This window comes from Bombyx mandarina, chromosome 19, assembly GCF_030267445.1.
Source record: "Bombyx mandarina strain Sakado chromosome 19, ASM3026744v2".
In the NCBI taxonomy this organism is placed as follows: domain Eukaryota; kingdom Metazoa; phylum Arthropoda; class Insecta; order Lepidoptera; family Bombycidae; genus Bombyx; species Bombyx mandarina.
Genome location: NC_143225.1, coordinates 12733823 through 12761192, shown reverse-complemented (window position 1 = coordinate 12761192; position 27370 = coordinate 12733823). Strand labels below are relative to the sequence as shown.

The window sequence follows — 27370 nt, the reverse complement described above, 5'->3', positions numbered from 1 at the left end:
GACAATGTTACTAACCTAAGACCGGTTGAACTTGATTCTCATTTTGTTTTTATTGCTTCTGTATGCAGATATGATGCAATTATTGATGGTTAATCACCGTCGCCCATGGTAATGTCAGGGCACAGCCAGACCGCTACTAATCACTGAGGACTTTTCCAACCCCATTTGTTACGGGTCTCTGGGATGGAGTCTTGTTTAAAAAAAACTTACTTCACTTATTAAAATAGGGAAAATAAATAAATAAATATTAAATTTTTTTTGGTCACAACCATTGCGTTGGAATATAAGAGAAACATAACAACAGAGTCGTGTCCGTTCTCAGGAAAAGCAACGGAGAGTTTAGTCCCGAACTGAAGGTGTGTGCATGGACAAACTAAAATAAAAACTTTTCGTTATTAGTGAAAAAAAATTAACTTCCAAATTCAATTTTATTCCAATTCTAAATGAATGAAAATTGCGATTACAAATTACAAGAACTAGTGTATATTACAATCCGGTACTGAGCTTAGATTAGCGGTGGCTGCTTGCTTCTCCTTGGAGAAAAATTTGGGTATTCGAAAAAAAAAAAAGATCACATCTGTTCAATAATATATTTAAAAAAACCATTGTACTTAAGATTATAATTTTGATTGAAACGAAAATAATTTATATATTTGAACACCAAAATGTGTGTACTTGTGTGCGGTAACATTTATAAATAAAAAGATGTTAATTAAAAAAAATTAACATCAGCATGGAAAGACAAAACCACATAGAATAAAAAAATTAATTAATAAACTTTAAATTACAAAATATTGTATTTGTCTAAGAGGGTAGGAATAAAATTCTATGCGAATATGAAACGACACTATAGAAGGATATACTTCTAGTTTAATATTGTCTTGTTTCATCGAATTTCAAATCACAACGATGGTAAAGAAGTTTTTACTTCAAAATTAGGTAGCTTTTTTTGTGTTAAGCCCGGATTGATAGTCTACTTGGCATTTACTGGTTAGTTCCAAGTAAATTCTGCAGCTCACTTTGAAACTGGGGGAGCTTGGACTAGTACATTCAGACCCTGTATGTCAAATATATTAATCACTATGATTGGAAATCGAGTATGGATCATGGAGTACCTACGGCTTTTAGTATCACTAACCTAGTTAGATCGGTTTCAACTATGCATTCTAAAACAACTAATATTGCAATTGCCAGTGAAAATAAAATTTAAAAAATATCTAGAATCTTCGATTTTATAATAAAATTTTATACTAAACTAATATATTTTATTTAAAAAAAAAAATTTCATACGTTCCAAAGGAAGAATTTTAGGAAGAAAATACCCTTCTAAAATAAGTAGGTAATTATCTTACCGTGACTATTCTATGGCGCTTTTGACATTGAGTTTTATTTGCAGCTCCGCGATAAGTAATTCGTTTCAACGTTTTGGTATGGTCGTGTAAATATTTGATTTTAGATTTGTATTAAAATGACAACACTTCATTGAGCGCGAGTTAAAAAAAACTACAAGACATTTATTATGAAAATAATGTTAGTTGCTGTCAAGAATTCAAGAGAAATATAAACAATAAAACTAATTGTCAAAAACGCTATTTATTATTTCATATAGAAAAATTCACAACACCAATATTTACATATACAATTTTCGAAAAGGAAATCGGCTTTTTCAATAATATTCCTAAACTCTTTCGTGTATTAGAAAAACATAAGAAATTGAAAAAAAAAATTACATAAAGTAATAGTGTTGTTATAAATTAGTCAAGTTATACGCAATTAAATTTCGGTCAGCGGGACATTATAAAGTGACAGCTGTCAATATGTCACCTAGTTGTCATATTATTGAAACAGCCGATTCGGCGAATGTCAGACGCCGCTTTGAGTAAAATGCATCCCCACGAGGTTAAGTTAGATTTCGTACAATACGTACATAACATAATTTGAAATGACCCGTCCCTCTCGTACGTATCGCTGAATGTTAGCGTGCGACAAGGTCGGAGCGACTATACAAAAATATGGATAAAGTTGTGTCTGCATCGTGCGCTTTTGTTGTGCTTCTCGCTAACGGGCGAAGTTTATTCGGACTTCTTAGATTTTTCGGCTTCGGGCTCCGCCGGCTGGTCCTCGTACCTGCCGAGAAACATCCGATACTAATGTGGCCAGTTTAATGAATTGTGACGTCATAAACCTATTTCTTTTTACGAGAAACCAGTTAATTTTTATCAAGAGAGATATTTACTGATTCTGATCGTTCATTTATAAGCTTCTTTTTTTTATTCCTACCTAAGCTGAGAGCCTGGAGAGGCTATTTCAGCGTAACCTTAACTAGTAGGTGAGCTCGCGGGGCTCAAACCTGACGACGTTGCTAACACGAACCCTAGCAAGAGCCGTGCTTCGCAAAATCTACCACCGGATCGGAAACGCGACCCACTGAGAAGATCCGGCGAGAAACTCAGTGGGTTGTGTTTATGGGTTAATTCGCTCGTCGAGCCCTTCGTCGCAAGCGACAGGTTCGACGAGAACGGTGACCGGTGCTTATGGTGCCTAAAAGCAATTGACGTGTTTGTGTTTGTGGTAGGCAGCGGCTTGGCTCTGTCCCTGGCATTGCTTAAGTCCATGGGCGACGGTAACCACTCACCATCAGGTGGGCCGTATGCTCGTCTGCCTACAAGGGCAATAAAAAAAAAAGACGTCGACTGCTTTCCATTCTTTCCGCAGGATCGGGAATGTAGTTACCGGCGGTCACGATGAGAGGGTCCTCGTGTCGTGCCGCTTTGTCGAAGTGGCATAATTAGCGATTATAATTTATACCAGCGGTCGGGGAACCGGGGTAAATTACCCCAAAAGGGGTAAAATGAAGTTTTGGGAGTAAAAAGTACATATTGAAGTGAAACTTCTTTAGAACCGTTAAATTTTTAGTTATTGTTTTCTTTTCAAAATTATCATGGGAGCTATATAATATGAAAGATGCTAAAAAGCGATTGCGTTTTTTTTTGTTCTTCCCCACGGGGTAGCAACTTGCACAAAAATATTTTGGGGTAATAATTAAAAAACTTCTCCGACCTCTGATCTATACTATTAATAATTTTGTCTCCCAATGTCTCCCAAAAATGTCTTGGCAGAGCCAAGCTGCTGCCTACCGTTTAATACTCTCCCATAAGTCTATCAAGCGTCGATATGATTCCAGAATGAGCGAGTTGGTATTCGAGAACCAGTGAACAAGTGGGGTTGTGTTGCGGAGTACGTACTTGAAGAGCGCGGGCAGGTCCCCGCGGAGGAGCGCCAGGGCGAGCGGGGTGGCGAGGCAGGCGGGTACGAGGTACAGCAGCGCGGGCTGCGCGTGCTTGAACACGTGCATCACCAGGATGGTCGCCAACAGGCCCAGGATGTACGCGCTGAACGTAGCCCTGTGACACACGTGCACGTATTGTTAGGCACGTTTTAAACACACGCGGGGCTGAAAAGAAAATCTAGCAGCGGAACGTACACACATTAGAAAAATAAATTTATTGTAAACTAGCGACCCGGCAAACTTCGAAAGGCCTTAATCGATAAATAAAAGACCTAAACTTTTGTATAAAACAAACAAAAGGAATCCGTCCGGCGGGGACACATCAAAGGAAAAACAAAATTGTTATTTTTATTTAATTCTGAGCATTTTCATATGTATCTATCTACCTTTTAAACCTTCTCTGGACTTCCACAAGTAATTCAAGACCAAAATTAGTCAAATCGGTCGAGCCGTTCTCGAGTTTTAGCGAGACTAACGAACAGCAATTCATTTTTATATAGATAGATTTTCTGGTCCCAGTACACACCTGAAGTAAAACTCAGAGTTCCGTTTGAGGCTCTTATCGAAGCGCAACAGGAGAGCTATGAAGATGCCGGGCACCACGATATCACCCAGCCCCAGCATGGCAAAGTTGCTCGCGTTCAAACCGTTTACCAGCAAATCTTGAGGGAACACCACTGCAAGGGAATCATTATTATTTTACTATGCTTCATTACATACACCCACAAGTTACATAGATATTTCAGTATTGCTGCTGCATCTGCATTAGTACTCTTAAAAGTGAGATCTTAGAACTCATGTCTCAAGGTGGGTGGCGGCATTTACGTTCTAGATATCTATGGGCTCCGGTAACCACTTAACACCAGGTGGGCCGTGAGCTCGAACACCTATCTAAGCAATGAAAAAAAAGGTTGACAATTTTCCTTATATCCTATACAAGTTTAATTCTATATGTAATTCTCCTCACGTGGTCTTCTTCATTACTTGGTTGTATTTTGATTCCCTGATAAGACATTAATTAATTTTCCAGTTGATGATGCTCTTGCGCCTGTCCTTGGCGTCACGTAAATAATCAGGTAGCTTGGACATGAGTTAACCGATATTTTATTGTATGTGATGCAATATTCGGTACACAATCATGTCAGGATCCGTAAACTTTTACTGGTGGTAGGATCTCTTGTGAGTCCGCGCGGGTAGGTACCACCGTTTCGGTTTGAAGGATGGGGCAGCCGTTGTAACTATACTGAGAAGTATGCGATATGAAAAAATATGATCTCTCTGAGAAATTATATTTCAAAGTGGGTGGCGCATTTACGTCGTAGATGGCTATGGGCTCCAGTAACCACTTAACACCAGGTGGGCTCGTCCACGCATCTAAGCTATAAAAAAAAACTCACGTTTGATAGGAGCCTCGAAGCTCTTGGCGACGGTCACCATGACGTTGGTACCGAACACCCAGAAGATGTCGTACAGGAAGAGTCCGCAGAGCAGGATGCAGCCGGTCACCACGTTGTTCAGATGCAGAAGCTCCACACCGTTAATGGCGAACGCTATTCCAAACAGATTATTGGCGATCCAGTGCTGTCAAAGACAAATTTTAGAGTTAAATCCTTAACTATATTAGTCGTTAACATTTTTACAGGTGATTTATTATTAATCATAATTCTATTGTGTGCTCGTCGTTAGTTTGGCCCCAAATGACGTCACGCGTAATAAAGGTGCTTCGGACATCTGTTGTGAGAATTGTGAGAAACAATTCTGGTGTCACATTGTATAATAATGAATACGTGTTGAATCAAGTTTATGTTTTGCAATCACGATAAATGCATGATTTGATCATTTTCTATACATTACACACCTTTTTGTATTTACACTGATTACTTCATGTTATCATTAATCATTTATGTATAAAAAGTGAGGAAACTTTGCACGTTTTTTTCATTTTTAATATAACCAAACCAAATCAAAAAGTCTGGTAGATATACAATATACAATAAAAATTTATATTTCATAACTGAGAAACACATAAATAATAATAATAATACCTTTTTAAGCAAGTACCAAGCTCCAAGACAGAGCGAGATGAGCAAACAGATCACATCATAGGATGTGAACTTGTAATTGATGATATCCTGTTTGTTGTCTCTCTCACCACGGGTGAAATGAATATGGAACGGAATGTTTGGTATCGAAGCTGGTACCAGGAACGAGATGATCGGACTGTTGACAAAAATATGTAACATTAGCTAATGCTATAGAAAAGCTACAAGATAGTATCTGACATATATACCTAAGCAGATGACTCAATGCCAGAACTCCAAGGAAGAAGAAGTAGCCAGTTAGTAGCAGATTGATATACTCCTTTGAGAAGAATTGGAAGAAAATATATAGTCCGAAAAGAGCACATGATGCAACCAACGGGAACATCAGAGCATCTTTGTTGGACATTGTTTCATGACGCTCTCCTGCTTTCTGCAAACAGAAACAAAACATGATATATTTTCTATCTGTATGGACAAGCAAGCAGATAGTGCCTAGAAGTAGAGGTAGTCTTCCTGTGTAGGTAGTCCAACCAGTGTGTTAACTTTCATTTTGTTTACATTTCATTATTCATAGAACATTTTGATTTTTTTATTCCATATCTTGGTAAAGCACAATCCTGTATGAATATTATCTATAACATAAGCCTTGAGCCATAGATTGTTCCTGAAGACATTAAATAATTCTCATAACTATTCATAAATACATGGTGTTTCATTGATTTCATACTTTGTAAGTGTACTAAGTCAGTTACCTAATGCCCTAGTTTTCCTCAAATGCATAGATCTTACTGACAGTTGATTTAAAATTGACAAAAATTACTATACAGACTACAAAAATAAATAAAAAATCATTAAAAAGTTGTACTACTGTTACACAAAATCTGACTTTATCTGCAAGGATTTCAGTAGGTGCTTGTTTTTATTTTTTTATTCAAAAATGGAAGTTTGTGTGTTACATAAAAACTTTTGGTTTGAGTTCCAAGTTAAAAGTTAAAAGAATTAATGTTGTGGTTTGGATGACGGCAGTATAGATCACATTTTCCTCAATTGTCACTTGAACAACTCCTTCATATGGGACCAAGTTATTAGCGAACTGAAAATTCAACAGCCGGTAAGTGTTCGCCACCTCCTCTCACTGTTCCCAGACGCCCGTATTGCCATTATAAGAAAAAAAAAAGAAAAAAAAGAATTAATGTTATTTATCAAGTACTACTGTAAGCATTCTCAAACATTTTCGATAACTTTATATTAAAGGCAAATATCATGGTTTTTTTTTCTAATAGGAAAGTGATTTTTCAGTGAAGTGAAAAACAAGAAAATAAAACCAATGTCCATTAAGAGCAAGATATACATAAGAGGATTTTTAGTCTTTAATGAGTTTCAGGAGCAGATAGCTTGCTGGCTGTTTTAAAATCTTGGAATAAACAAAATGTACTGTACAAATATGTTCAGGTTCCACACATCCACATGCTGCATAAAGTACCCAATATCTACATTAGAGCCATCTTCAAAATAATGGCACATTGTAGATGTTTTAGGACATGTCAGGTCAGGCATAAATCTGAATCCTTGAACCAAAAAGTGACAGCAAACATGACTAGACTTGGATAGTTTTCACAAAAGATCTACTAAGGATTAACTTAGAGGCACCAAAAACTAAACTCAAGTTTCTCCTGAAGAGTTTTGATTCAATAGTACAGTGCATACATGCATATTAATTCACAATTATGTTATTCAATATGTAATTCATAATAGTTTTTTTTTTACTGTGTCGTCTTGTTAATTTACAAGGAATAAACATATTACGGAAGCAAATTATAATGACAATTATACTCAATCAGGTTTTCTCAAAATTGCAATGATCATAGATGAATGGGTTATATGAAATTAGAATTGAAAATTGATTTGTCGAGACAAAAAGACGCGAAACGATTCGATGCATTGAAATATAATTGAAGGTTTTCTATATCGAAAACAAACTGCCACGACGATAAAACGTGTCGCGGTCTTTCCTATTTTACATTGTTGTTTACCTTTTTAAAACAAGACAATTTTATCATATAACTTGCTAAATACCCGCCAGGACTCACCTTTTGCTCGTTTAGATATTTCACCGATCGAAATGAACCGAAAAATATAGGTAAAATAGCCATTATCACTAAACTTAAATATGCAATCGCAATCCCTTCAATACTTGAAGGAGGCTTCTCAGTTACATTTTGTATAGTTTCCTTAACACTATCTTCGATGTTTATAGGTATTTCTGAGGCCATATCTGCCATTTCTTATAGAAAATAATGCAGAAATACAATTTATAAGACAACTTTCCCCTACGGATAGTTTTTGACAAGAATATGACAAGTGTACAATTTTACTAAGTTGGCAAATGGCATTTTCATACCAGTGTTGTGCAAAGACTAAATGAAATCGATTAAAACGACTCCAAATTACGATCAAACTAAAACAATTCAAGGTAGTTTTCCAATTACAGCACAAGAGCGCATTATGCGGCATAATGCTCAACTAAGCTTCAGCATAATTCGGCATTGTGCGTCACTGAGTTGCATTATGCTCTGTAATTGGAAAACTAATCCTGATTAGTTTCGGCATTGTGCGTCACTGAGTCGCATTATGCTCTGTAAAGGCGAATTTACATTACGAAATTAGTGGCATGAAATTAATTTCGTGACATTAGTTTTACCAACAGTTTCACGTGTAATTTAATACTTTCGTGATGCATGCATTAAAGTAGGCAGCGGCTTAGCTCTGCCCCTGGCATTGCTGAAGTCCATGGGCGACGGTAACCACTCACCATCAGGTGGGCCGTATGCCCGTCTGCCTACAAAGGCAATAAAATAAAAAAAATTCATGCATGCAAATTAGTTTCGTGCCCTGCGCGATTTTTTGGTGAAATTAGTGTCATGCAACTAATTTCATAGTGTAGACGCGACGTGAAACTAATGTCGCGAAAGGGCCTGCGCTGTGCGGACGTGTGTATTGTTAGTTCGGACGCGCTTCAAGCGTTGAAAATGGCAAACCAACGATGGAGTACAGAAAAAAAATTAGATCTTATTAATGAATATCAGCGACAAGGACGTCTCTGGGACCCGAAACACCTACAGTAAAAAAGCAAAATTATCTTCACTCATTCGAAAATAGTTTTTATAACTCTCAGGATCTTCATCTGCTAATTCAGACACTAACTTCATTTCTCCTAAATGCCTTCTTGTTGACCATCCTCGAATCTACCAACGTCTTTTTTTAAGTTTATAGGTATATAAGCATTTCTTTAGCTACACTGAATATAGCAAATTATAGCTTTGATGCTGTTGGCGCCATGGTTACTGCGATACTGTGGATTTCGCGACACTAATTTTTTAACGAAATTACTTTTATTTACCGAATTGAATTTTATCCAGTAAATTTAACGAATTGAATTTTATCCAAATTAAGTAGTCTTAAATTAATCAACTTCTCATTTCATTTTCTATCAATTTAGATCAAATTATTTTATTATATTATTTATATTAAAACATGATATTATTATAAGAAGAAAATATATGACTTGGCTTAAAGATTTGGTAACCAGGTTGACAATTTTATATTTAAAAAAAAAAGCGATGGACATCAAATGTCAACATCAGAATCAAAATATGTAGGTAGGTAGGTATATATATTAAATATTAATATACTATGTATGTACTTTAACAAATATACAGGCACAGTTGACACTTTCATTTTTCATTCCTCCCATGTAATTATGTTCGTGTTAAACTAGTCAAGATGTTATGATATAATCTTGAAACAGTAAAAAATCAATAGTTCATAACAATTTGAAAAAACCATGGAAGTTCCTGGCGGCGCTGAGGACGGTTTTGTCCGGGAATGGGCACCGTGTTCGCATATTTTAAACTTAATACCTCCTAGGATACAAACTGGTATATTTTCTAGTGAGCTGTGCTTAACTTGTGTTGATTCTGTTAGTGAATATATTGCTTTGGGGACTAACGTCGGTCTGGTTTACTGGTACGACAGGAAGAAGGGGAATATTCAAAGACTACGCTGCGAGGTAAGTTCACAGGGATTTCCCCTAAATCCATAATTTTATCATGCATATTCAATTTAAAATTTAATGTTCAAGTCGTTAGCTTTATTCTGTAAATAATTTTAAAAAGCTGGTTCCAGAATTTTCTTTACTATTATTTTCAATGTTTGTACAAGTGCTTTGCCACATAATTAAACTGTTTCCCCTTCTGTTTCTCAGAGAAAGTTTAAGTATGTCAAGGTTGTAGGTTTGTAGACATATAGTTATATTAAGTTACAGGAATTTTAGTAAAATTATGTACATATAATGCAACAAATTCATGTTATACTACAAATTTAGTGCAAGATACACACAGCACAGTATATATTAATGTATACCAACATATTATAAATATATAAGGTATGAACTTCTAATTGTACTTATTGATATAATTTAAAATAAGATTTCAAGATGTTGCTTTGTGAAAACAAAGAAATGACATTTGAAGTCTATTTTATAGTAATTTCGTTCACAATTCTACTTAGTAATTATTTTTATGACATCATAATCCTTTATCTCTGTTACCACTGTTTTATTGATATTCTACATTAAAAACTGCTTTTTAAACAGTGCAAGAGCAGAAAAAGTTAATTATAAAGGAAGTCCACTATCTTTACAAATATTATAATGAAAAATGTGGTTGAACTAGTAGTGTGTGTAACTAATTTAGCTAAGTTTGTGGTACTTAATAATTTAGTTGTTTCTTTTATTGTATAGACTAGCTGACCCGGCAGACTTCGTAGTGCCTCAATCGAGAAATAAAAGACTTAAACTTAAAACAAACAAAAGGAATCCGTCCGACGGGGGACACATCAAAGGAAAAACAAAATTGTTTGTTTTTATATAATTCCGAGCATATTCACCTTTTTTTCACCTTTTAAACCTTCTCTAGACTTCCACGAATAATTCAAGACCAAAATTAGCCAAATCGGTCCAGCCGTTCTGGAGTTTTAGTGAGACTAACGAACAGCAATTCCTTTTTATATATATAGATTGGTGAATAGTTTATGGCCTATTTAGTATTAAAAAGGTTAATGAAACCCATAGATATTACAGTATATTTTCACCCACCATGAGGCACAAGGTCATAGTCTTAATTGTATAGTAAAATGGATGTGACAACCTTTAAATCAGAACCATGAATAATCCATGACAGAAATGAGCAATACATCAATAGATCAGAAGTAATATAATGTCAATAATAAACATGAGTTTCAACTAACTTTTTTTACTAAACTTTTTTTTACCAATTATACATAGATATTTACTACAACATTTTGCACATCAAAATTGTCTTATCCAAAAAGTACTGAATTTTTATATTAACAAGACATACACACACATTGGCTACAGATTGTAATGAATAAAATTGAAAGAAATAAATACATTCCATGAGTGTCACATTATAATATTCATGGTATAGATAAGAATGTTAAATCGTTATAACTGTAAACAGAATGATTATGTTGTTTACATCAAATAAAGAGAAGTATTAAATACTTCCTTGTATTTGTATTTATTTCATAATTTATTGTAAATAGATTTTAAGATAAGGCCCCCTCTTTAAATTGCTCAATACTGTGTTGAAAGGTTCATTGACTTGATAAAACCTTGATAATTACATCAAGTTGTGAATAAAGGTTCTTATTGCTGTAGATGTTTAGCATAAGCACATGACCCATCTGATATTAAGGTTATAGGAGCACATAGACGTCACTATGTGAGTATCACCCACCTAGAGAAATAGAGTCAAAGTTTCAATCATATAATGGACATTGTTACAAATTGAAGCTCATTATAGCTTTGTACCAGAACAGTCAGGTATTATTGGAACTTAACTGACTGAATGGATAGGTAAACTAGGAATGAGTGCACAGAAATAATTTAATCAAAGGGGGATAGGGATAAAAATAGATTATGTAATTAAGATTAGGTTGATAGAGTGTAACACAGTATGATTAGCCAGCCTTAAACGTGTGCCCAATCATTTTGTTTCAGATATCAAACTCTCCAATAACTTATGTGAAAATAGTGAACACTGTTGATTATATGGTCGGTGCTGGTAATGCACACGGTCAAGTTACCGTCTTCCAGATACCCAAGGAGCACCCAGAAAACGTTCCTGACACATTCAAACCTAAAGTTGAACCCAAAGTGGAAAGGTTTGATGATTTTTATTTATTTCAAAGCTGTTATACATCTACCAGTTTAACTTTGCATGAATATTACTTTCGTAAAGACCAAAAATATCAGTGCAGGTACAAAATTGAGTGTCAGTTGGAAAATTCCTTGCCCTTATTCCTTTACTTGCCGTCCAAGACAGGTGTCTTATGAAATATTGTAAATTACCCACAGGTATACTATAGGCGATCTACATAAAAGCGAAATAACTTCGATAGAATGGTCGAAGAACGGGATGCGATTGTTCTCGGGCGACAAAAACGGTGTTATTATAATGACGGAAATCGATTTTTATATGGTGAGTACCGTTATCGATTTAAAATAAATAATAATCGTAACTATTATTAACACATCGTATTTACAGTAAAGATTATAGAAGTCAAATAAAGTTATTAAATAGGTTATACGTGCGCGAGCTAAGACACGTCCGTACAGGTCGATGCCTAATACCTATAATCAAATTGCACAATAGTCGGTGTTCGGACGCTCTGCATTTTATACATAAGCATTAATAGAGAGTCGATCTATCGACGGCTCTCGCTCAAATGGGTCAACTGTATGACGGAGTTGTACGGAACTAGGGTGTTGGAACTAGGACGGTGTTACCTAACCTAGCGGGCTCAGATTGACTTAATAATTCAAAAGCTATTTACTGAAGCATCATCCAGGCATCGACTCTTCGCGCCCACTGAGTTTCTCGCCGGATCTTCTCAGTGGGTCGCGTTTCCGATCCGGTGGTAGATTCTGCGAAGCACTGCTCTTGTTAGGGTTCGTGTTAGCAACATCTTCAGGCTTGAGCCCCGTGAGCTCACCTTCTACCCCGGTTACGCTATATCTCTAGACCAGCGGTCGGGGAACTTTTTAAATTATTACCCCAAAATATTTTTGTGTAACTTGATATTACCCCATAGCGAAGAACAAAAAAAACGAAATCGCTTCTTTTTAGCATCTTTCAAATTATAGGCCCCATGATAATTTTGAAAAGAAAACAATAACTAAAAATCTAATTTAAACATTATTTATTCAATTTATCAATGTAATACACACGATGCCTACAATAAAATACCTGGGTCAATCACGTGAACTATAATGCAAATAATGTGTTCTATCTCATTCTCTCGCCGGCTGAATCCTATACATTTATGTGTTTGTGTCTCTATGGACTTATTTTTGCGTTTCGTTTCATTTCGTTTCATCGTGTTTGAAATCACAATGATCCTAAAGAAGCTTCACTTCAATATATACTTTTTACTCACAAAAGCTTCATTTTTACCCCCCAAAATTACATTTTACCCCATTTGGAGTAATTTACCCCGGTTCCCCGACCGCTGCTCTAGACCATCAGCTTAGAAAAATAAATTTCGATTTTTCCGCTCGTAATCAAAGTTCCCTATTCGTTGCAGCACCTCTGCAAGTCGATGGAGATAGTTAACGAAGGTCACGAGATAGTCCAGATGAGCTATTACCAAAACACGTTGCTGGTGTCGAGCGTGTACCGCGGGATAGTATGCGAGAGGAGCGCCGACGGTAGGACGTGGCACGTCACGCAGCTCGGGAAGAAGGAGAGGAAAAGGTGAGGTGCTTTTACTGGTGGTAGGACCTCTTGTGAGTCCGCACGGGTAGGTGCCACCACCCCGCCTATTTCAGCCGTGAAGCAGTAATGTTGCCGTCGTAACTATACTGAGAACTTAACACCAGGTGGGCTGTGCGCTCGTCCATCCGTTTATGCAATAAAAAAAATGGCTTTCCTGTAAAGTTGCAGAATGGCACTTAAACCGAATACCCTTTCACCTCCCGTTATTATCTGTAACAATTGTTTGGTCCGGGTTGGGCAGCCTGTGCGCGCTGGGGGCCGTGTTCCAGTACTCGTACCGCACGGGCGCCGCCGCCGCCTACTGCGCGAGGCCCGGCCTGCGCCTCTGGAGAGCGGACAGAAACGGGAACGTCCTCCACACGCTGCTGTTCAAGGTACGAGAGCTACGTCGTCTGACAGTCGCGACAGTTCCGGTCTTGACTGTTAGAGCAACGACGCGTCATCCGGTGTTAATTGAACCACAAATTGGAAAAAGGGAATAAATAATAAAAACAATAATGGAGATAATTAAAAAAAACTTTATAACTTTTTACTTTCAACTTATAGGCTCACGTAACAACACTGATATTGAAGAAAATATAAATTCTTAATTATTTACTAATAGATCTGGCTGAAATATATATAACTCATTTATATATATACATGTAAATGTGTTGGATTTATTCCCTTCTTCCAATTTATAAGATTTATATACAAAATAATTCCAAATAATGGACATTATGGTCCAATTATTGGTTTCTGAAGCGGCTTCTAGTGGTGCAGCCCACTATGTGTCTCGCTGTTACATCGTCTTCTCGCATTAAAACTGTATAACCCCAAAACATACCAATTTTACAGGAGAGTGTTTTATGGATTTGACATGTAATATCTTTAATATTAATAATCATATTTGCAATATATTTTTTTTATTTTTTTTCCAGTTACATTATCTGTCTTTTAAAGTGAGATAAAATTATGTATTAATTTTGTTAATAGTAGTCAAAACATGGGAAACTAAAAAAAAAAACTAAAACTAAACTACGCTCTTTTGACAGTATTTATGAGAAAAGTACTGGTGATACCAAATGTTTACGCATATTAACTCAATTTCGAATATTTTTGGAAATTGACACTTTTAGTGCGAAAAAGCGACATATGCTCTCCTCAATAATAACGCAATATAAATAATAATGCAGACTATAGCATTCTTGAATACATTGTCTCTATATAAAGACCATTTATTGCTAAAGCGCGGCAGAACAGATTTGGCTTGAGCAGCGGAAACACACATCGTGTGTACTATTTGTTTTATCAAATAAACTCAGTGTCAGTCACAATTTCCTTTTTTTTAAAAAGCTCCTGGATCCACCCCGTAACAGATCTTCTCAGTAGGTCGCGTTTCCGATCCGGTGGTAGATTCTGCGGAGCACTGCTTTTGCCAGGGCTAGCGTTAGCAATCTCGTCAGGTTTGAGCTCGTCAGGTAGCTCACCTACTTATTAGGATTACGCTGATATAGCACCTCAAGGCTATCAGCTTAGGTAGAAAAAAAAACAGCGCCCTTAGCGGCAAACGTTCCAACTGCATACACATTTGAGTTAACTTTTACGCTATCGAGAACGTTAAAAAACTGCACCAAGCATACTGAATATACCTCGGCATATGAGATTTCAATAGTATTGTAAAACGGTAGTCCTCCTCCTCGAGTCGTGCTCCTCATGTCTGAGGGTCGTGACCACCATCACCCAGCTTCAATCTTAGGATCTTTTTCCACTTTCCCCTGTCCACGGCGTCATGCAGCGCGCTGTACACTGTACTGTCCAAAGCGGTGCGGATCTGATCGGACCAACGAGTATGGCTGCGGCCTCTAGATCTGTTGCCTTCAACTTTTCCTGTGATCATAAGTTTTTCCAGGTTATCGCCGGTATTAAACGGTAGTACTAGCCTTGAAATCGGTACAAATGACTGTTCCGTGTTGGAAGTTAGAAGCATAACAGATCTCCATTCAGCACCTTTTTTATACATCGTCTCAAACTTTTTCGTTTGTGTGTTGCATGTCGCGTGACGGTCGGCCGCGGAGTAGGGATAAAGTGAAAGGCGCTCGTCAGAGCAGCCAAGGCCAATATGGCGGCGCCTATAGTTCGCAGCAGCTGAATGTAGCGTGTAGTGTATAGACTATTACTCATTATGTGCCAGTGCTCCACGCTATTTTGTTTGTTTTTGTCAGTGTTTAATGTAAATGCTGTTTGTCAGAGTTAAATCTTATACCTTTAAACGAGCAATTCTTGTATATATATATATAATCTGAATCTCGGAAACGGCTCCAACGATTTTCATAAAATTTAGTATACAGGGGATTTCGGGGATCGATAAATCGATCTAGCTACGATTTATTTTCAGAAAATGTTGTTTTATTCGTGTTTTCAATAATTAGCTCTTCCCGACATCTATTGGCGAATAATAATACTATTTTTCATAATTGAGGGCAACTAACCGCTTTAAAGACACAACAAGATGGCGTTATCAAAAAAAAACCGGTCATCGTCTAATGTCTATAATGTGAAAAAAAAATTCACTTTTACCGTAGTTTCATAAAACCACACAATTCTTTTTTAATTTTTTTTTTGGTAATATTTAGTTTCGTTTTCCAGGAAGCCATATCGAATCCGCTAACGATAGCCGAACTACTGAATCCCTCGCAGAAGAAGCACTCGCACAGCGACCAGGACTACAACCTGGGACCGCTGTTTGTATTCCGCGAGCACTTCCTCGTTTCGCACAACGAGCACATCCTGTACATCCTGGACCCGAGGTCGTTGACCGCTGTCGCTGTTGTCGACGATATGAGAAAGTATGTAACTATTATTTATTTATTTATTTTTTTAATAAATACTAGCTGACCCGGCAGACTTCGTAGTGCCTCAATCGATAAATAAAAATTGTTATTTTTATTCCGAGCATTTTCATATATATCTACCTTTTAAACCTTCTCTGGACTTCTCTGGACAAATAATTCAGGACCAAAATTAGCCAAATCGGTCCAGCCGTTCTCGAGCTTTAGCGAGACTAACGAACAGCAATTCATTTTTTTAATATATAGATAGGGTTGCCAGTATACAATAAAATCAGGGTAATAATTTTGTTTCACTAGGTATTTCAACTTTCGTCTTCAATTATAGCCAACACAATACGCACAAAACAAATCTGACGAATGGCTTTATGCACACAATGAAAATGAAAATTAATATTAAACGGTTTTGTGTGTGTCGAAAGAACACCCTAAAAATCCAAATCAACGTGTTATCGTGTAGGAGGACGTGACGTTTAGGAGGATATGAGTCATTCAACTTGCGTCTAAATTATGTTCCGGTGAAGCACAGAATCAGTTAGCTAAGGAGCATAAACGGTCATAAGTGATCATCGCAGTCCGTAGATGTAGGTATATCGCGAATATTTTGTCTCAAAAAGGCAGTTGGCAGCGGGTGTCACCGCCCAACTCGTGTTTACTTCTCTTCTAGAACCCTTATTTAAATGTTGACCTCTTCTGTTACAGGATTCTGTCAGTTTCCGTGAATAAAGACGAGATCTTCGTTCTCGAGGGTCCAAGGTCGCTGGTCAGACTGGCCCACGCTCCGGAACCCGCCGCTCTGGCCACAGGTCTGTTCAATAACCAAAACGTCACATAAAGGGATTCGCGATTTGATCCTCCAATTCTCATTGTCTAGTTCAAAACTACACATTATTTGACTTATATCGTAAATTATATTGATGAAATATGATTCGTATGACAATACGTGGTGACTCGAGTACTACTAACTCTAAACATATTAGGAATTCCATAATTACATTATGTACTTAATAGTTATAAAACTGATTTAGAAGATTTGAGTCGACTATTATCAAGGCCGGCAATGTGACTTTTGGACAATTATTGGTAAATCAGAAAAACGAATTATTGACTTTGTATTCCATTGGCAGTCACAAAACTCTTCTGAACGACATCTTAGATAAATAACAGGTTAAGTTAATACTTTATTTAATGCAGGTTTTGAACCGTATTCTTTGAAGGAGACGATTATATTCAAATCAATCTGTATTGACATATCAACAAAAAAATTTTGTCCAAATGCACAGATTGCCACCTTTGATAATAGACGACTCATTTATCATAATATTTAGGACCAACATGACCGAGACAAATTAATAAATATAAAAAGGTGTTTAACACGCAAATCGCTCGCATGGCGATTTCAAAAATACTTAACGTTCGAATAGTTGATGAATAATAAAACAAAATCACATTCATGTGACGTATGTCAAATGTGACAGATGTCAAATGTTAGATTTGAAGTTTTTCACTTAGAAAATTAAAATAGTTTTCAACATAAACAAGTGCCTGCATGTCTCATTAATATGATTAATGGTTGTGATCGAATGTGTTCACAAGAAGAGTGCCTTAGTCCGGGAATCAGTTGGAGCCTCGCTGGAAACTACCTATAAGTGATCGACTGGATAGTTTCTCAATACTAATGTGATTAAGCGTACTGGTAAAACTAAGTGTAAATTAAGTATGACTTAATATTTTATGAAGCTGGCGAATTAGAAGCATCCGCTTAAAGTGTAAGATGGATTGGTTGATTGCTGTATTACCTACTATTTCAATATAACTAACAACTGTCCAACGAAGGTTGAAAGAATAACATGGTGCATTAAAACATTAATTCGCTTAGAAAAACTTTGACTTGTGCACGATTGGCGACAGTTAGGTTGTGATGTGACAGTGGACTCGAATGTCCTGGTATACATGCGGTATACATACTATGAGCTCGCACGGGTAGGTAACATTCTGTCTATTTCTGCCCCAATCATTTATACAATATTTGAAATAATTCTTAAAAACGAAATACTTCGTTATGGTTGTGAATCTAAACATTAAGCCCCCTTTTTTTAACAAATTTAATGGCAACTACACGGCATCGTGGACATATATGTCGAGTAAACAGCGTGGTGAAGTTTTGGGGGGTCGAACACACGGCGCCGTGGCGTGTAGCATGATCAAATTGTTCAAATTAATAGTCCGAACCCTAATCCAACAGTTGATTATAAGATCGCTACTTTACGCATATGACCATTTGCGTCACGTAAAGTTATCGCAACGGTGGAAATGGTACCGATGGGTACATTAAACATGATTGCTAGCCACGGCGCCGTGTGTTCCGCCCACGATTCTCTTTTTTATGTTTGAGAGATCACGAGTGGCCCAGAGACCTTTCCAGCCCACGATCCTTTACGGCGCCGTGTAGTTGGCATTAAATGTGTTAATTGAAAACATTATGGCTCAGATATAAACGATTGAGTTTAAAACTGGACAGGTTTATGCCAACGTGAACTATGAAAATTATAATGTTTTGATGGTTTTAATTCGACAGTATTAATTCGAGATTTTAGTTCGAAATTTATCATTCCGTTTCTTTTACATTTTATACGAATTGTATTTGTGTGTGTGTTTTATTAATTTTATGATGGCCATATTAGACAATAAATAGAAAGGTTTGAGAAATAAGCGGCTAATTATTATACATGTATTGTTGTTCTTATCTAAATAAACTCAAATAAGGCCTTGTTAGTTATGAAACGATTTTTGAATGATTGCCATTGCGACAGAATTATTTAACCGGTTATTATTACCGGGTACAGTGAAGACTGCGGGAAGGACGCTACGAGCAGACAATTTTATGTACCCTCTACTTTCTACGCCGCTTTTCGATGTTACCACTGGAACGCGATAATGACTCGATCCGACAATATCCAGCGAGACTTATCCTAACAAAAAAACTTATCATCTCTTCTTGGATAAACGAAAATATCTTTTTTTTTCCTAACTATGCTGATAGCCTTGAGAGGCTATTTCAGCTTCGCCCTAACGTGTGTAGGTGAGCTCACGGGGCTCAAACCGGAGTGTTGCTAACACTGGCCCTAGCAAGAGCAGTGCTTGGCAGAATCTACCACCGGATCGGAAACGCGACCCACTGAGAAGATCCGGCGAGAAACTCAGTGAGCACATTGAACATATCAGTGTCATTATAAACGCTTTAATCAGCTCTGACCGAACGCAGACTAGAGTGCGAACCTAATTACTGGATTGAGTTTCACAAACCGCACTTTTAACCACTGAACTCTGCTGCATATAGCGAAACTAGTCATATGAACAATTGAAATAGCCGAATATAAAAACTTTAAGCATCACCCCGGCTTCAAGATAGAATATGAGCGGAATCCAAATTGTTAAAAAAAACTGTCTATACTGTAAAAGTGTATGTTGTAGGGGAGGATTGTTGAGTTCCACTGGTATCAACACAAATAAGAACAAATTAGTATGTGGGTACACCGGTTTGTCTGCTTCTTTGTCTACTTCTAACATCCTTCCGGACTTTTTGTCGCGAACACGAGGATGAAGTTGTGAGATTTGTTTTATTTTGTCTATTTAGTGTTTCTTCAGGTTTAAAGGTGTAATAAAGGTGGTTTATTAATTTGTTTCTTCAGGTTTAAATGTGTAATAACGGTGGTTTATTAACTGCTTAGTATCTGTCAAAGTGCACAAATGTAGGAAAATGAAACAAAGCCGCTGAACGTAACTTCTCGGTAGCCTCCAAAAAGTCCACTGAAAAAGTCTCAGTAAACGACCACCATTTTACTGAGATTATATTATTTCATCCCATTTCATTTCATTTTGTTTTCATTCATCAACTTCATTTCATAATATCATTTTTCATATACAAAAGTTTTCATTCAAATTAAAATAACATTTGACCTAAAGGTCTTAGTTACCAGGTCATGAAATCCCTTAAGAAAAAAAACATCCTTCCCGCATAGTAAGTGGGTAGACTGGTTTGTCTGCTCCTACCATACTCCCAGAAGTCTTCAGTCCATTTGTTATCGTGGCGCTAACAAAAGCGCCAAAATACTGAGAATTCTTTTAAAACAAAAAATAACAGAATAGTCGCGGAACTTTAAAACTATTCGTAACGCACAATAAAGTTTTAATTGTAAAATAACATACCTAGTGCCATTTACTGATGAATTTGTTTTTGTTTTACATCAATTATTATAGTTTTGCTTTACACAATTCATTAACTTTGTTTTGTAAATTCTTACCACGTCATGTCTAGGCTCGCACACACTAAAGTGGCAACAAGCCGCAGCGCATCGCGGTTTATCGCCCTTAGTACATATACGATAATCTAGTTTATATAAAATGTATTAGAGTGATGTTATGCGGTGCGATGCGATGCGATGCGGTCCGCCCTAATGTGTACGATCCTTTACTGAAAACCGGGAGCTATCAACAGGCAACCGGACGACGATAACAAAAGTAGTCCTAAAAGATCCTAATTAAAATAAAAACGAGCATTGAATCATTATTTTTGTAATTATTAATAATTTTTACATCAGTAAGGAAATTACAGTGGCCAGTGGCCTTGTCTGATATCAAAAATTATCTGTTAGAATTGAATTTTGTTCATGACTTATTAGATTTTAATATTTTGCTCGGAAACCTAATACTTTTTCATAAATAAAAGTAGATAAGTCACTCTAATAGCATCAGCTATCTGCCATTCCGCAAAAAGCAGTCAAGCTGTTTCGTCACAAAAAACAAACAATTTGCGTGTTTGTAATGAGTACCGTTTAAATTTTCTTTTTCTTGCTTTTTCTCACTTCATGTGCGGTCGCTGCTATCATGCTTAGCTCACTGAGTATCTCGTCGGATCTTCTCAGTGCGTCGCGTTTCCGATCCGGTCGTAGATTCTGCGAAGCACTGCTCTTGCTAGGGCCAGTGCTAGCAACACTCCCGGTTTGAACCCCGTGAGCTCACCTACACGTCAAGGAGAAGCTGAAATAGCCTCTCAAGGTTATCAGCATAGGTAGGAAAAAAAGAAAAAAAGAGTTGTCATGCTGCATAGTGATTTGTTATGAGTTTCACGACCCGTCGCCTGGCGTCAAACTTCCTTGGGTTATATCTTCAGTGCTATATCCATTGCAACTTGTCATAGAGACGACCTTCTGCTCTCCGTTTTGTTTGGGGTTCCTTTTACATAATTCATTTTATGTTTCATGATTTGAATTTTATTGTTATATACATTTACACTAAATTGTAGATTTTTATTATCCAATAGATAAAAAATATCAGGTTTTATTCGTTTTTATTTTTACCGTATTATATTTACCGTAAATATGCATTTAGTAAAAATCAGTTTTTCAATCTGGGTTGAAAGAGAAAGTGAATATATATTTTTTTAAGAAAAATAAATAAATCAACGATAAATAAATCAATAATGTTGAATCATTTCTGTGTAATCGTGTAATTTATATTTTAATATTGAAGATTATATTTTATTGTTGTTTTTTTTGTCGATACCAAAATAAGAACCAATTTGTATGTAGTGTGTAATAATTTTAATTTATATATTTAATACAACAATATATTATATAGCGTCTAGTATGTACATATTGATTTAATGTTGAAAATAATGTAATGATCGTTGCTTGCTTGCTTATTGTGAATAGTTTAATTTTATATGCTAATTTAAATTATAATGTAACTTGATTGCTGACGGTATTACAAAGACTAAAGGTGAGCAATTTATTCCAAAAATATTATCATACTTAATTATTTTTTATATTTGTAATTTATTTTTACGTTTTTTATTTTAAGTAATTTTAAATCTGGTATAATAGCAGTAAAATATTCGCCGTTGTTAAGTAATGCGAATTTATGAATGTATTGCGCCTAATGTACGATTTGAAAACGGCCTACGCATGAGTTCAGATCCCTCTTGTTATATTTCGTCCACATGAGTATATTTTTAAATATGGCTTAAGACGCGGAAAGTTCATTATTCGCTTCGAATCGTAGTTCGATAAACGATTTTTTCGAACCAAACCTATCGTTTAAAATATGCAGAAATATCAAGGTAGATTAAGTAGGCAATTTACCAAATTTTTATTTATCAAACAAATTAATATTGAAATATTAATGAAACAGATATTCATAAAATAACCTCTCAAAACCGAAATTAAAAATTCCACACAAACAAGGAAAACAAAGTCACGAAAATTAATAGATACAAAATATATTATTATATAATTCGTTAGAAGTAACATGCAAGAATTCGAAAAATTCAATTTATTGAGAAGATGAAAATTCTACCTTATCCTGCTAACATTAAGATTCACCTTCTCCGCTGTATTTAAAATGTGACCGTGAAGATTTACTCGGACTGCTTCCAAAATGGTAAATTACTTAGTAAATGTAATAAGATTATATTATACATTATGAATGAATTAGGTAACAATAATTCTAGTATTAGATAATAGTGCCTTTTTAGAGTAAAATTGTATTATTAAATACAATTGGACAATAATAATACCTAATAATAATTTTATATTATTTTTTTAAGCACGTAATGGTGCCGTTTATTTTATTTAGTAATTTGGTTCATTTAATTGTGCTCTTCGTCACTTGTACTTATATGTACTTATATACTTACATATGTACTACACATGTACTTATATAATACCAAAAAACAATAGTTTTAACTTTGCAAGGTTCGTAATTATTAGCTTATAGATTTTAGGAATTATTGAACTTAAATTGTTTTTATAAATCTAATGTTACCTTAGTGCACAGTTGATTCAACTGGTAGCCATATTGTTTTGCGTAACATCGATAATGACACAGACTATACAAAATAATTTTCTTAACTCTGACTTTAGTATTATCTATGGTTGTGACGAATCGTATACTTAATTAAAATTACTTTTCGATCCAGCAGTGAAAAGTCTAAATTATTGGAAACGTCGGAAATAATATGGTGACAATGTTTAACGCGACATTAAACCGTAAGAGTCTTTTTAATTATTACTTTTTAGTTTGACGGTTAAAATGTCATATCGCTGTTATAATAAAATTCATCTTTATGGGTTTTGTTTGTGCATAATTAAATTAAAATTAAATTTCTATGAATTAAGTTTTTACTTTGTCCGTGATGATATCGCTGGCTCAATCAAATAGTAGGACTATTCTCAATAAATATATCTCCAGAACCAATGGAGTGTAATTAACAAAAAAAATATTAAAATATGGAAAGCGCTGTTAAAAAAAAGACCATGCAACGCTGAAGTTAAAGTTTAACACTGCGTATTATCGAGACGTGAATTTCCGAATTAATTTATAACAAAACACGCACAAACTGGCTTCATGGTAGCAAAATGCTTGACTTTTATTTATTCATAAAAAAAAGTTATAAAGCAAGGATATATACGTTTAACATTAGATTGTAAGGGCTAGTGTAGACGCGCTTAGATACCGTTGGCACCTTCACAACGCTGTTAGTCGATATTTACATTTCTCTTTTGTTCCACTACAAGCGATCGAGTCAGTCGTGTTATTGTGTAGCCTTAAAGCACTAGTTTAATGTATTTAAGCACGGCCATTGTACTTATATATGAATATACAAATGTTTTAAATTATTATTTTGCATTTTTATTTTACGCTTTTTATATTACCTTAACGAGGCATTTTGTATTCCTGTATATTCGTGTATCTGAGGAATGGCTATAGGTTTCTCTGTTTGTAAGCACGACCCGTACTGTTTAGTGTAGTGCTACGCGCTAACCAACAAGAATAATGAAATGCTTTTAAATTAAACCTTTGAGCGCGAACCGTCGATAGATCGACGCTCTATAAATGCGTATAAAGCGCGGAGCGTCTGAGTACCGATAACTGCGCAGTTTGAATATAAGCATCGACTGTCCGGACGTGTCTTAGCGCCCACATGAATAACGTTTTTTATAAGTTAATAACATTTATAAATAACCATTTAAAATTATTTTGCTGTGAATTGATTTTTGTATTTTTGTGAATTTAATCAATGTTTTTTACAAGGATCTTTTTTTTTTCAAAAATACTTTAATAATTTCTTCGAAATATGAGATAATTAGCTTAGCACTAAAAGGGTTAACGAATGTAATGTGATATTTCAAAATCAATTTCCTATCGAGGCGGAAAATTGTCGCTAAATTTAGGTAGATCTTTGGCTCTTTTGCGTCATTTTTCACAACACCATTTTTATCAGTATAATGATATGTTAGTGTTAGCAATTCGCTCAGGTTCATTCCGTGAGTTCTCCTACCCGTCCGTCCGCACGTGGTTGGAACAGCCCCTTACATAACCAACGATTAGGTAGGGAACAAAACCAGCAGCCAATATTAATTCAGTAGCAAGGGAATCTAATACTTAACTTGGAACTCAATTTAAGATTAAAGATTAAAATTTTCCTCTAATCGCTTTAGTGTCTGTGGTCAAACATTTTAATTAGAATTACTTTTTAATGTTTAATAACTTATCCTTCTAAAGTTATTTCGGAGAGACAGCTAATGACAAAATGTCGAATTAATTCATTTTATTTTAAATAAAATATTCTTCGAATATGAAAATGACTAACCTCTCTTTTCTTTAAGAAGAGGAAAGGCGACAAACTTCTTTTTGTTTTTGTTTAATTGAGCAGAAGAGTTCATGGCATAAGGACATACATACAAATATATACCTTAATGACGTCATCATATTCTAATTTTTCATAAGTTCCGGCTTAGTAAAATATTTATCTTTACTGGTGGTAGGACCTCTTGTGAGTCCGCACGGGTAGGTACCACCACCCTGTCTATTTCTGCCGTGAAGCAGTAATGCCTTTCGGTTTTAAGGGTGGGGCAGCGAGAGCACTGAGACTTTAGAACTTATATCTCAAGGTATATGGCGGCACTTACGTTGTAGATGTTTATGGGCTCCGGTAACCACTTAACACCAGTGAGCTCGTCCACCCATCTAAGCAATAAAAAGGTTACTTCACCGAAAAATCATAGAAGATGTCCTGCACAAACTCGTGTCACTTGAAACTTAAAAAAGAGTCAGTAACAGTAGAGCTAATACTGGTAGTTTTTGGGTCTGAACTCTAGAAAAATCGATAATCGATCTCCTTAGTCTACATAATCATAATCTATTCGAATCTAACTCCTCATTCACCAGACTTATTGTTTTGCCACAGACGAATCAACGAACGGCATGACAAAGTCTCTGACAACGTCAATACAGCAGGCCGTGAACACGGTCCGGGACCTAACGCACATCGACCAAACGGTCCCCTACATCACGAGCGTTCTCGAACAGCCAATATCGATTTTCACGAAGAACGAAGTGCTGGACAACAGCCCGATAGCGAGCGCCGAAGAGTGCTTCGAACTGCCTCCGATCAGAATCTTACCGAACGACATATCCGAGAACGTCTTAGAATCGATTGTCGGCGAGTATCGAGACGTGAACGATGGATACGAATCGAGGGGCACGAAAACGGATGAGCTGCAGAAGAAATTGGATTTGTTTAGTAGCATTATCGTTAAGAAGTGCGACGAGCAGCTGATACATAGCAGGAGGAGCAGGCGGAGGGAGGCGGGGTCGGGGGGCAGCACGCCGAGGTTGTCGACCCCGCCGAGGAAGCCGCCCGATGACGTCAGCTACACCAATCCGTGCATCATGAACGTTAGCATTTACGGGTAGGTCGAAAATATATACAGAAAACAAAACCATTTCAAGTATTAAGTTTGGTAGGCAGCGGTTTGGCTCTGCCCATTGCTGGCATTGCTAAAGTCCATGGGCGACGGTAACCACTCACCATCAGGCGGGCCGTATGCTCGTCTGCCTACAAGGGCAATAAAAAATAATAATCGAGGTGTGAAAGGATAGATGGTTTGAGCGATATCTCACTTAATACGCAACATTTGTCTTTGTAATTAAGGGTTTGCTTAATTTTGGTATTAGTAAAAGTAGTTTTAATTGTGCCGTGGGCCACTGTGTGAAGCGTGTTCATTAACCCATAGACAAAGTCCACTGAGTTTCTCACCTGATCTTCTCAGTGAGTCGCGTTTCTGATTCGGCGGTAGATTCAGCGAAGCACTGCTTTTGTTAAAGCAAATTCTCTTAAGTTGAGCCCGTGAGCTCAGTTACCTGTCCTGGCCTAGCTAAAATAGCCCCTTAGGGTAGCCTAAGGGGCTATTTTATTCATATCGTGTCAGTTATTACGTTTGTTTTTCCTCTACAGGCATTACCAAGAAGAGAACGACGAAGCGCTCGCGAAACAGATCGAGGAGAAAGAGAAGATCTTAGCGAAAATGCTCAACTTGGAATCGCTGAGCATAAAGGCGAAACCTCTGCCGCAGCGCGCCGACTCCCCGCCACCGCCGCCCTTCACACGTGTCGAAATAAAACCGGACACGGATCGAGAGCGACCGGCGAACAGGAAACCGGAACCGCAGAAATCGGTAATAATCTCAAATAATACGGATCTGGTGCCTAAAATCGTCGAATTGCCAAACACGTGGAATTTAGAGAATATCGAGTTGAAGTTAGATTTGAACAGCAGTAACAGCTTCGGCGATGGACTACGCTCGCCCGACGACCACCTCGACAGCGAGTGGGAGATCATATGATAACACTTACGGAGCCTTTGAATGACACTTTTTTTTCCTACCTAAGCTGATAGCCCTGAGAGGCTATTTCAGCGTAACCTTAACTAGTAGGTGAGCTCACGGGGCTCAAACCGGAGTGATGCTAACACTGACCCTAGCAAGAGCCGTGCTTCGCAGAATCTACCACCGGATCGGAAATGCGACCCACTGAGAAGATCCGGCGAAAAACTCAGTAGGAATGCTCTGAGTGGGAAACTCACTACAGCAGTCCGCACACACTGCCCTTGCTAGTATTCATTTACGCTGTACACACATTGTACAGGGTCTGTCGTAATTAATGGATAATCCGTTAACCGGGGGTAGCCCGGATGTCTAATTCTAAGAAAATCTACTTTATATGACCGGGCTGCCAACAATACGAAGGTGTCAATAACTTTTGTGTTTTTTTCTAAAATCTTCTACCGTGACTAGTAATTAGGCCATAATTTTTACACGCTAAGATATTTCATTGTGATAAGCTCTTTCGCTCCTACAAAGTAATATTGCTTGTCTAGTACTGATTGTTATACCTATTTAGAATCTACACATACTGAGCATTTTTATAAAACAGTAAGCACCCACAGTTCAATGCCTTATTTTTCCACAATCAATGCTTATAACATGGCTAAAAGTAAAAAATAAAAAT

The 27370-nt window shown here is 36.6% G+C and overlaps 2 protein-coding genes across 2 annotated transcripts; one reads left to right on the top strand and one right to left on the bottom strand.

The window, feature by feature from the left end:
- Positions 1-578: 578 nt before the first annotated feature.
- Positions 579-7988, bottom strand: LOC114250414 (signal peptide peptidase). The gene is made up of 7 exons (XM_028184275.2): positions 7422-7988; positions 5580-5761; positions 5335-5509; positions 4687-4870; positions 3816-3966; positions 3246-3404; positions 579-2127 (listed from the first exon to the last, which is right to left on the bottom strand). The coding sequence occupies exons 1-7, from the start codon at positions 7611-7613 to the stop codon at positions 2073-2075; spliced, it is 1098 nt and encodes a 365-aa protein (XP_028040076.2). The 5' UTR covers positions 7614-7988; the 3' UTR covers positions 579-2072.
- A 972-nt stretch (positions 7989-8960) lies between these two features.
- Positions 8961-26883, top strand: LOC114250413 (WD repeat-containing protein CG11141). Its single transcript, XM_028184273.2, has 9 exons — positions 8961-9400; positions 11414-11577; positions 11771-11894; positions 13000-13169; positions 13432-13564; positions 15819-16018; positions 16721-16824; positions 25269-25773; positions 26319-26883. The coding sequence occupies exons 1-9, from the start codon at positions 9176-9178 to the stop codon at positions 26704-26706; spliced, it is 2013 nt and encodes a 670-aa protein (XP_028040074.2). The 5' UTR covers positions 8961-9175; the 3' UTR covers positions 26707-26883.
- Positions 26884-27370: the final 487 nt, after the last annotated feature.